A 12,107-nucleotide genomic window follows, 5' to 3' on the forward strand; every position below is an offset into this window, starting at 1 on the left:
CGACAACCCCAAATTTATTTAAATATATTTAAAATTTTAAATTAAAACTACCTAAAAAATAATTTGCTGTGGGGTATGTGCAACTACTTTTTAGCTCCACAAAGATTTTCTCCAGTTTTATACGAAAATGACATGAGCGATCAGGGGCAGCACCAATTAAAGAGAAAGAATCACACTTCACAGGATGTTATCATTGCAAGATTCAAGCACTTGCAATCCTGCAACGGAGCATACGTTCACGGATGGGCGCAGAAGGCAGGCATAGTCAATTCTGGACCCCCTGGCCCCTGCAATATAATTAATGGACAGCGTTTTGGTTGTCAAGATCACTATTCTGTCTTATTCAATGAAAATTAACTACTCGAAATTAACTACTCCACGGATCAAGGACAATTAGATCATGAAAACAGCTAATTTCATTTTCATTTGTGTGTCAATTTTTCATTTTTTCATTTTCATCTTTTTCTTTTTATTTAATCACATATTTCCTTCCATGCATGCATCTAATGATTTGCAAATTAATTAAAAAGGCAAATCGCTCGGCCGTCGCAGCATCAGTCTTGGCAGCAATAATGGTCTTTCATAATATGAGTAATTCTATTTTCTATTCCCTTTGGTCTCTGGCTCACCAAGAACGACTTCTACACTAAGTCTCTAGTTCTTTTTATAGTATGAAAGCATTAGAATTTTTTTTTCATGCCTTTCATTATCTCTTTTACCACCACAATTTTAAGAGAATAAAATTTTTTTATTATTGTCTAATAAAAAATTCATAGAGATTTTTTATATCTTGAGGGAATATTATTATTAACTCATTAACAATTATGTATGAGGACGAATAGCCAATAAGTAATAGCTCAAATGGCATAGACTCTCCATACTCAATTAAGAGATTGCGGGTTCGAATATCATATCTTTGGTAAAAAAAAATGTATGAGGACGAATATCTATTTAAAAAAAATTATTTCGTTCGTATTTTGAAATCACAATATTCAACTTCTTGTCATTTTTATCCCTATTTTTCTCATCAAAAACAACACAATTATAATAGTAATCATCAAATCCATGCTAACAAATGTACAAGATAAACATCACTAAAATCTTTATTCTCTCAACTCTAAGATATCCTTCTATATCAATTCTTTTTTATTTTACCTCATCACATTCATGAAAAAGAATTGAAACAAAGGAAGGATAGAGGTGGAATTTTCACAATAATAATAAAACCAATCATAGCTATCAATTCCAATAAATTCAAAGCCAAATCCATCAACTACATATGAATTACAATGAAACAAAAAATCACTTGGATTTTTCTTATCTTTTCTCTTACCTTTTCAACTCATGATCTTATCATCATTTCAGCTTTTTTCTATTACGGAAAGAGATTGACACAAGAAACAAAATAAGTCTAGGAAAAGCTTAGACATTCTTTTCTAATCAAAGAGAATAAATAATATTTTTATGTAAACATGAGGTGAAAAGAAAAAAGCTTCTAAAATAGAAGAATACCATTAATGATGAAGTGATGCTCTCTTTTCTTGCCTTCAATCCTGGAAATTGCAAGTTATGTATGGATGGTATTTGCCTTCCGCACTTTTAATTATTATTTACCATAGTTGTCAAAACCGATCTAATAATTGAATCGATCAGACTATTGGATTACCAGATTTTTTGGTTCAATCGATGGATCATCGGTTGACTCAGTCTTAAGTTTTAACATATATCATTACAGCAACAACAATAAACAATCAACAAAATCACTTCGTATTCATAATCAACAAAATCAATTCATAAACCAATTCAACAATCAACAAAATCATTTATAATCAGCAAAATAATTCATAAACTAATTCAATAATAAAATTAACAACAATAATATTTCAACCATTTCAATATTTTAAGTTCAATATTTGTCATAATCTAATCAAATTCATAAATCAAATAACAGTAAAATTAACAGAAATAACATCAATGAATTAACTATTAAAAATTAATGTAAAATATTAGAATAACTGAAAAAAATACATGTTGACTGTTGTTGCAATTGTAGAATCGAGTAGTGCAGTGTAGACAGCAACACCCGCAGAAGAGAGGCGAGAGAGGGACGGAGGCAGCAAAAAAAAACTTTTTATTTTTGGTGTCTATCAACTATAACTATGTTAGGTGTACATTAAAATCAGTCACTAATATAAAATATTTGTTAAAATACAAATATATATTAAAAATGAATCAAACAATATATATATTTATACACAAATATATTAACAACTAATTTTAATAACTAATTTTAGCGTGCAAATAATATTTTATATTGAATATTGGTCGGTATTTTCCTCCATACTCAAATTTATTTCTTGACTGGTTTATCCGTTTATTATTACCATCACCTATCATTAATGAATATTGGTATACCTATCACAATTGCGGATTTTTTAAATAAATAATTTAAATATTTTGTTTTTGAATATGAGTCATTTAGACACAATTTATTATTTTGTATTCTATTATTTATCATGTTTATACTGTAAATAATTTAACTATTGTTATATCTCATTTATAGATCTCATTTATAATATAAACGAAATAAGACACAATTTAAATATCCAAAACAGGTGTAAATGGGATACGTGAAGAGATACATGATAAGTATATTTCGTTTACACTGTAAATGAGATATGAGAAAAGGCAACTCAGACATAATGTAAACGAGACATACCTATAATTAAATCGTTTAACTATAAACAAGATATAGTACAACAAATTTCGATCATCTATATAAGGAACGGCAAACAGTAGCATTCTTCACAAACATTTCAATCCTTCTTCTCTATTTTTTCAATAAGTTTAGTAAAAACGTCTGGTAGTAAGTATATCTTTATGAGTATCTATTCTAATTGCACATAAGAAACAGCGATAAAGGAGTTATATTTGAGTGTGAAAGTCCTATTCTTTTGCACACTTATCATTTGGATTCTCTGTCTAAGTTAAAGAGACTAATATTGATGAGCATGGATGCTAATGGGACAATATATATCAGAAGAGTTGAGTATAAGTTGTTAACACCGATAAAAAATAGAGTATTTCATTTTTGTATTTTTTAGCTAGATAGTGAAGAGCATATGCGCCTAATTTTGATGTCCATGGGAGAATCATGGCTCAACAAGTGATGGAGCTTTTCTACAGAGATTGGTGATGTAGGTGATAGTAGTTTTGGGCATTTGAATTTTATCCAAGATAACCCACCTCTTGTTCACCCTCCACACTGTGCTAGTCCAAGGGAACACATGGACGTGGATATTCATGAGTCGGATGAAGAATATATTGCGGACAGCAATGAAAGTAGTTCTTCTGAGGATGAAGAAGACTTTATACCTAAGACCTTGCTATGTGGATCAGTTCGATACCTTCTGCCTCCCCCACAACCAATTTCGAAGTTGTCAGATGTAGCTAGCCATAATCACACGAGTTTCGCATTGGTTATAGATTCAAGAGCAGGGAGGCTGTCATGCTAGGTGTGAAGAATTACAGGATTCGGAAGAGTAGTGTCGAGTATATGGTCGTGGAGTCTAATTGAGCAAAGTACCATGTGTATTGCAGACAATCTGTAGCAAGATATCCATGGAGTCTCCGTTTTTCACTCCGATAAAATCTTGGATATTGGTAAGCCACAATGTTAAAGAAGTTTATTGTTGTTTATCATAATGCTTATTGATAAACATATGACCACACACTTGTCTAACTCCCACCATGTTTGAGAACCATCGACAGTTGGACAGAAATCTCATCTGTAGTGTCATCATGTCCCTCATGTAGTCCAACTCACCTGTTTCTATCGCTGTCCTACAAGGTGCAATTGGGTAGAGCTATCACTTCAAGCTCTCATACAGAAAAGTTTGGATGGCGAAGCAAATGCAATTGCTCAGATCTATGGTGATTGGAATGAGTCCTATAACAAGGTTACGAGATTATTGCAAGTATTGCAGAATTGTTATCCCGACAGGATAACTAATTTCAGTGCGGTATCATACTATGATAGATACTTGGTGGTCTACGATTGCTGCCAATTTAAGCTTTGAAGCATTTGTAAGTCCTTTTTATCTGTGGATGGCACACACCTATACAATAAGTATGGTGGTGTATTGCTAATTGTTGTGGCACAAGACGGTAACAATAACATTTTTTCAATTGCTTTTGCTATTATGGTGTCTGAAACAACGGAGTCGTGGTCATTCTTTCTTACCAACCTTAGACGACGTGTCACACCACAAGAGAAACTTTTGATTATATCTGATTGATCCCAAGCCATCAAAGTCGCACTGAATGCCGATGATAGTAGTTGGAAGCCTTCTAGTATTTATCCGTTCCATCAAATGAGTGCACTTGTGATATGTTCACATGTGTATGTGTCTTATCCATAGCTAAATCGTTTATACCGTAAACATGATAAGTAATAAGGCATAACGGTAAATTATGTCCAAATTACCTATACCCGTCAGCCCATATATTGATTAATGAATTCTAATTTGTTTTCTTCGTTTTCTTTTAAAAAATCATTTCGGGTAACTATAATTTACGATTCAATTTTAATGGTTCAGCACTATGTAGTTTATCCGGATAAGAAAAGCGTTACTTGTTCCAAAAATTACAAAGAAATCAAGCATCCTCTAATCTCTGAAAGTCCAATTCCAATAGATCAACAAATCAAAGATTCTGTTCCCTTCAGGAAGTTTAACTTGGACCAAATGCATTATGCTATTCCAATATTTTTATTCATTGAATTTCGCATTTTAAATCCTATGAAACGAGTTCTTTACTTTGTATAATTGCTGTCTGGAGAGAATATACTTGGCTTACTTGTGATTGTAAAATTAGTTATTTTATGTTATAGATATGTCTTAGTTGCACCACTTAGCATTTTCTTTTGATTTTAACTTGCACATTTCGACGTAATTTTCTTTAAACTTTGTCAAGAATTTACCTAACTTTAAAAGACTTGCATACGTTTATTAACTATGCTTACATTTATATTCAATAAGGATAACTAAGGACAGTTTAAAATTACTTCAGAATACAAATCAACTCGTTAAAACCAAAAAGTAAAAAATGGTAAATAAAATAAATATGGAATTGGGTTTTATAAAGATTTAACATAGAGTCGATGAATTCCCTAAGTGGGTTGAGTGTTTTTTTTTTTCCCAACAGAAAATATCCATCCCTGCTTTCCCCTCTTATTTATGTTTTCTTACACTGCATAGGGTACATAAATATGACATGATAACCCATCCATTGAGAAAATTCAAAGCCATCTCTACTTAATTACCACCAACTACAATCAAAATCAACACACAAAATAACTTAAAACGGGCAATATCACGCTGATAAGGCCATAAGAAAACACAATCCAAGATTTGAAGTCCTTACTACAAAATGCAATTTGCGCCACCACTTTAGTTGTTGTCCGAAAGAGGCTTCCGAGCCAAAAAGAAGTACATAGGTGTGAATATCTCTTTCCTGAAAATTGAAAATAGGTAACAAAAGCAAGTCAAGTTTCAGTAGTCCTCCTCTAGTGAGAATTGTTGTTAAATTAAACTAAATCGTATTTGATTCTCATGTGCTTCGATCGAAACTCAGATGTTTTCAGATTAGTGTCCTTCCAACTTAAGAGTCAAGAATGAGAATGAGACGAGATCAAGATCGGATGGGTCACTGAGAGAGATACCACTATTCTTCCTTTTAAGATGATACTTGAGACATTGTGTTTCAGTTCTATTGTGTTTCTCGCCGCTCTGTTCTATGCAACTAAACAGCTTTCTGCATCTCTATGTCTATGTATTTGTGTATCTGAGACACTAATCAATCGGAGCCGAATTGCCAGGAATGGTTTAAGAACACCCCAACCTTAGCTCCAATTGAAACAAGTATATAATATATAAGAGCTTCAAATGTGGATAGAGTGTGACATTACAAAGATAAATGAGAAACTTACTTTCCGCCTTCAACTAGTCCCTCAGCAGCTTTCTCTAGAAAATCTTGAACCCTTACTTTGGAGTTTGGAGCCAATCCAGCAAATTCCAAAGCCTTGACCTACAAATAAATCAAATTCATCGTCTGAAAGACTCAAACTAATATAGTAATATAAGCTAGTATGCCACTCTAAAATTGATAATGCTACTCTGACTTGATGAAAATTTGTAATAAATGTATTCTGTAATTGAGATTAAGATGTCTCAATTTGGAAATGACTTTCTCAATTTGGAAGTGGCAAAATCCACTCTTAATTTTATTGTAATTTTTAATGTATTGCCAAATTACAATAGAGTGGAATTAAATCCAAATACTTAAAACGAATAAAATAATAGCTATGGTATTGAGTAACAATACCATGTTTCTGGTAAAAAATCGTCCAACAGCTGTTAGACGGAAGCTACTCAATGAGAAGTGATTTTTGTCTAAAGGCTGGTACCAGGGAACAGGAGACTCCTTTGCAAGATCTTTTTCCCCAAATAGAATACAATATATAATTAACGTTTCAATTTCAAGGAGAGGATAATGCTAGTATGCCACTCTAAAATTGATAATGCTACTCTGACTTGATGAAAATTTGTAATAAATGTATTCTGTAATTGAGATTAAGATGTCTCAATTTGGAAATGACTTTCTCAATTTGGAAGTGGCAAAATCCACTCTTAATTTTATTGTAATTTTTAATGTATTGCCAAATTACAATAGAGTGGAATTAAATCCAAATACTTAAAACGAATAAAATAATAGCTATGGTATTGAGTAACAATACCATGTTTCTGGTAAAAAATCGTCCAACAGCTGTTAGACGGAAGCTACTCAATGAGAAGTGATTTTTGTCTAAAGGCTGGTACCAGGGAACAGGAGACTCCTTTGCAAGATCTTTTTCCCATATTATCTTCATACAGAAAAGGAATGATTCTCCCCTTAGCCAAATTGTCTATCTTTTAGAAAATCAAATAACAATATCGTCAAAATTGATAACTACTAAGATTTTATTGTTCACCTCAAAGCCTGCTTGCTTAAGAGCTTCAAGACACTTTGTAGTCGACCTAATGTCTGGAAGACCATCACCAATCTCAACTTCTGCCTGCAACAATGAATTTTACGTATTGAATTACAAAACATGAAGTTGTTTCCACAGAATTAATAGATAACATCTTCGTTTTTGTCCATATTTTACCTTTATTTTTTTATGTTCTTGGTTATTGGGATCAAATGCATCGGTCATGCACCATTCATATGCAGCAAAACATTGGCCGGGCTTCAACACTCTATAAATTTCTTTATAGCATCCATACTATTCCAAATTCATGAGGTTTAAACATGTTAGAACATAAAAATACCATCATTGTTGAAATTTACTGCTAACACATTTACTTCATGCAGTTATGTGTAAGGCTACGTTGAAAATTTATCCACAATCATTGACAGCTTACGGGCACAATTGCAAAAGTAAGAATAAAAAGTTCGTAAGTGTATGAATTACAGTCACATACAGCATCAGGTGCATGGCAGGTGGCTTCAATTGCATACACTGCATCAAAACTGTTGTCTGGAATAGGCATTTTCATGAAATCAGCCTGCATTATCAAACTACTCTTAGCCAAAAGCTGTCTTAGGCATTTTTATTATAAGCTTTTCCGAAAATAAATATCCAACATATATAATTGGATAGGAACAATTTTACAATAATCTTGGATCCACATGTTGTGAAAACTAGTAGGCTTCCAACTTGGAAGACAAAAATTAATTGATTTTGAAGTATCAACCTTAATGAAGTCGCAAGTCTTGTCTACCCCAGCTATACGATTGAGTTCCTGTCAAATAACAAAAAACTGTAAATGATGGAAATGCTTTTGGAGTTGCCATCAAGCAACATTTTTATTAATTATTTTTTATATAACCCAATAAACAAAAAAATAATTATAGTTCTGTAGTTAAAGAATCTATAAGGTGTATAACTTAAAGAAACTAGGTTCGATTTCTCACAATGACCATTTTGGAATTATTTTTACAAAATTGTGAGAGAGACCAAAAAGATGTGAGAAACCAAGATTCAAATCAAACTACCCCAATTCTGTCTACATATAGGTATAGATACTATCATTGTTTAAGAAAATACGGAAAAGCAACATAAATACTTCATCAAGAAGGTCAAAATAATTGTTCAACTAACAGGAAGCTTAGGATGATAGGCTTTGTATATAAAAAACTAGAAGACTCATAAGTATACTACAAAATTCCCAAGCGTTAATGTGCTACATATATAGTAACACTCAAATCAATGCACAAATTTTATGTGAGAAGACTCGAACAATTTTAACAATGATAGTACAAGCCTACATCAGATAGATATAGTGATTGAACCAGAAGGTCAAATAGTTTTGCCAATTACTTCTCAAAAGTCAAAACTTGTGTCAGCACGTTACATCTCACAACACATACCTTTCCTCTCGATATTTGGTACTCATTGTTATTCAATCCTGTAACTGATGTTGAGCTGCAGAAAAATACATGTAATCAATTTTTGTCAAGCATCAAAGGCAGAGCAGGGAAGAGCAAAAGGAGAGGAAGCCAAAAATGAAGAGTTATTGTTCACCTAAAGTGAGCAATTTCTCTCAATGGTCCTCCAATTCCGCATCCAACATCCAAAACCTAAACCCAAAAAAATAAAAAAGTTCACGAGTATTTACTAAAAATGTACTGATAACCAAATAACAAGATGCTACTTTGTTCTATTGAAATATCAAAACCTTCTGCCCAGGCTTCAGGCCAAGTTGCAAAGCAAGGAAATGCTCGTGACGTTTGATGCTTTCTCGAAGAGACTCACCATTCCATCTGAAAGAGAAGAAAAACATCAGCATGACCCAATTAACAGCAAAATATTGAATTTGAAATTGCAGAACGAAGCAAACAGACCTGTGTGCAAAATGGAAAGATTCTCCCCATCCAAACTCATAAAAGCTCGTAGCAAGATCATAGTATTTGTTAACCTGAAAAATATGCATTCTTATGATATCCTTTCTGCAAATAATCAAATTAGTTACAAGACAAGAAAATATAAACAAACATCACTTGTGTGATGGAAGGAGGATAGATGAAAAAAAGAAAAAGAACATATATCCATCGATTTTCTCTTTTTAAAAAAATAAAAATGAAAAGGAGATAACTATGCGTTAATCATTAAAACATAATTGTGACAGAATAACCAATCTAATTAACTAGATATCCATAATAATAGTCCAGAGCCATAATAATATATTTTATTGCTTTTTCTTCTTAATCTCTCACCATATCAGTGTAGTTAGCATTCCTATCTTCTTGTTTCCCTCCATAGTGAACATGATACTTCTCATACCTGAACAATAAGATCAATAACAGACAAAACCAAGATTACTAGTCCACCAATGTATGTATAAATAAACAGAGATTTATAATTTCCAAATTTAATAGCAGTAGAATCACCAATTTTCTGAAGCACATATGACTTTAATCTTAAGGGCTTAAGAACAACAATTATCAAGTTATTTTACATAACCAACACAACTTGTCCGATTATATTAGCAGCAAAACCAATGGAGATGCAGAACATTTTCAACAGTCTGTTCTAATTTTATTTTGTGTTGTGCTTAAAGTTGTATGGAGGGTAAAATTGAAAGAAAGATTTGATAATGTTACATCGATTAGTGAATAAATATCCAAATTTTCATTGCGAATAGACAATCGACAGAAGAATCCTTCAATTTTCATCTAAAAACAAAGTCAGATTGTGATTTAAAAATATCCAAAACAAGAAAATTTCTTTACTCAATGTTGCAACATTTATTATCAAAATCAAATCAAATTATCAAAAGGCAACCAAGAACAGAGAAAATTTGAGTAAATACAAAAAGAAGTGAACAGATTACTGAAATCACAAAAGAATTAACCAAATTGCATGTGTATATATCAAGCTAAAAAGTTAAATATAAATCTAAAAATTTCTTTACTAAATATTGCAACATTTATTATCAAAATCAAATCAAATTAAAAAAAAAACAACCGAGAACAGAGAAAATTTGAGTAAATTAAAAGAAAATGTGAACAGATTACTGAAATCACACAGAAATTCAACCAAAATGCGAGTATCAATATCAGAATATATATATATATATAAAGCTAGAAATTTAAATATATAAATCTAAAAATTATTAAGATAAAGAAGAATGGCATACTTATCAACAGCATCTAGAACTTGAGCTTTGTTGATCTTGCCACCAACACCTGATGCCAAATCCATGGCGATGACTTAATTCAATAAACCACCTTTGAATCTACACACACAGAATTCCCAAATCAACATTCAAACATAAGTTAAAAAAGAAAAAAGCGGAAAATTAACAAATGAATGGGATGCAGAAATAAAGGAAAAACACGAATGTGACTGTGCAAACTGCAAAGAGTAAAAACTAGCATTGAATGCCAGAGAGAGTGTGAAAATACCTATGCACTGTTGATATTTTCAGGTAGTGTCTGAGTTTTAGAGAAGCTTGTTTGTTTATATGGAGAAGGATGGCCACTTTAAATTCTAAAATTTCAGAAATAGACAAATGAGGAATGAATTAAAATATCAGTTTAATTCTTAAAATTTTATAATATAAAATTTAATAAATTAATTAACTCCAAAAAGCTTTCATTAAGACAACTTTATGTTTTAAATATTTTTATAATTTTATATTTTACATATTTAATTTATTATTTTATTTTTACTTTGAATTTCAATTCTCTATACATTTAAAATAATTCATAAACCAGTTCAACACTAACAAAATCACTACATATTCATAGTCAGCAAACCCAATTCATAAACCAATTCAACAGTAATATTTCAACCATTTCAGCTTTTCAAGTTCAACCTCTGCCATATTCTAATCAGATTCATAAATCAAACAACAATAAAATTAACAGAAATAACATCAATGAATCAACTATTAAAACTTAATATAGAATATTAGAATAACTGAAAAAAAAAAGAGATTACGTGTTGACTGTTGTTGCAGCGGCAGAATCAAGCAGTGAAGTGCAGGCAGCAATAATCGCAGAAGAGAAGCGAGGGAGGGACGGAGGAGCGGCGCAGCGAGACGCAAGCATTCACCAGGAAGCACAGCTGCAGGAAGCGAGGCAAGACGCGAGCAGTGGAGCACACCAGGCGTTGGGTGCAGTGATGGCGGACGAGAAGAATACGAGGCAGAGGGAGCAAGACCGCTGGCGAGGGACGACGAGCGGAGAAGACGCGGTGAGACGCGAGCGTGCGGTGGATCCGGCGAGAGGGGGCAGCGCTGTGCCTGTGTGTCAGAGTGAGAGTGAGAGTGGGGTTACTGAACTAAAAAAAGTATACGGGGAGTTAATGTATTGTGGCGTGACCCTGTGACTCCGAGCACGTGAGGATGCGTTGGCTTTGTGGACTTATCTGCGAAACAGCACTTTGGGGAATGAACGTGCAAGCAAGTCCATGTCAACGGGCCCCGCGAGGGCCGTCCCTGTATCCCTTAAATTGGTAATGAAGAATTAGTAATTACAGTTATAAAATAACTAAATAAATAAATAAGGAAGAGGTAACAAATATAAAATATAAAGAGAGAGAAAGAAGTATTGCAATATAAAAGAGAAAGAGAATTGTTTATTGTTTTTGTGTGTTGTAAGTAAAGGCTATGAAGCCTTATTTATAGTAGTACAAAATCAACATTCATTAAAGGTTGGTCTTCAAATTTCTTCCTTGAAAATAAATCTCTTTGCATGGGAAAGATTATTAGCCGCCCAATTGATAAATGGGCATTCATTTCATGTTTATCCCAACACTCCCCCTTTAATGCCCATTAAGGATTATGCCTCGTTAAAACTTTACTAAAGAAAATCCAGTGGGAAAAAACCTTAGTGAAGGAAAAAGAGTACAATATCCTTTAGTGATGGGGACTGCCTCATTAAAAACCTTGTCAAGAAAAACCCAATGGAAAAAAACCTGACCAAGGGAAAAAGAGTACAGTCTCCCCCTCTTACCGACATCATTTAATGTCTCGAAATCGGCGCATTCCAATCTCATG

General features: G+C 32.7%; 1 protein-coding gene across 8 annotated transcripts in view; it reads right to left on the reverse strand.

The window, feature by feature from the left end:
• The window catches only part of LOC107630475 (cycloartenol-C-24-methyltransferase), a 16,995-nt gene extending 5,502 nt beyond the window's left edge, over positions 1 to 11,493 (reverse strand). The window contains exons 1-15 of one of the 8 annotated variants that reach the window (XM_021118884.1): positions 11,048 to 11,493; positions 10,510 to 10,594; positions 10,242 to 10,340; positions 9,319 to 9,385; positions 8,947 to 9,020; positions 8,781 to 8,865; positions 8,627 to 8,682; positions 8,473 to 8,527; positions 7,797 to 7,844; positions 7,524 to 7,607; positions 7,208 to 7,324; positions 7,031 to 7,114; positions 5,990 to 6,087; positions 5,425 to 5,514; positions 5,108 to 5,329 (exon numbers count right to left, since the gene is read on the reverse strand). In XM_021118884.1, coding sequence (XP_020974543.1) covers positions 5,451 to 5,514; positions 5,990 to 6,087; positions 7,031 to 7,114; positions 7,208 to 7,324; positions 7,524 to 7,607; positions 7,797 to 7,844; positions 8,473 to 8,527; positions 8,627 to 8,682; positions 8,781 to 8,865; positions 8,947 to 9,020; positions 9,319 to 9,385; positions 10,242 to 10,306 — 897 coding nt within the window. In that variant the 5' untranslated portion in view covers positions 10,307 to 10,340; positions 10,510 to 10,594; positions 11,048 to 11,493 and the 3' untranslated portion in view covers positions 5,108 to 5,329; positions 5,425 to 5,450. Of the gene's footprint in view, positions 1 to 5,107; positions 5,515 to 5,989; positions 6,088 to 6,796; positions 6,923 to 7,030; positions 7,115 to 7,207; positions 7,325 to 7,523; positions 7,608 to 7,796; positions 7,845 to 8,472; positions 8,528 to 8,626; positions 8,683 to 8,780; positions 8,866 to 8,946; positions 9,052 to 9,318; positions 9,386 to 10,241; positions 10,341 to 10,509; positions 10,595 to 11,047 lie in introns of those variants that run through there. The other 7 variants (XM_016333620.2, XM_021118883.1, XM_021118880.1 and 4 more) reach the window with 7 other exon arrangements.

This window comes from Arachis ipaensis, chromosome B03 (assembly GCF_000816755.2).
Source record: "Arachis ipaensis cultivar K30076 chromosome B03, Araip1.1, whole genome shotgun sequence".
Taxonomy (NCBI): domain Eukaryota; kingdom Viridiplantae; phylum Streptophyta; class Magnoliopsida; order Fabales; family Fabaceae; genus Arachis; species Arachis ipaensis.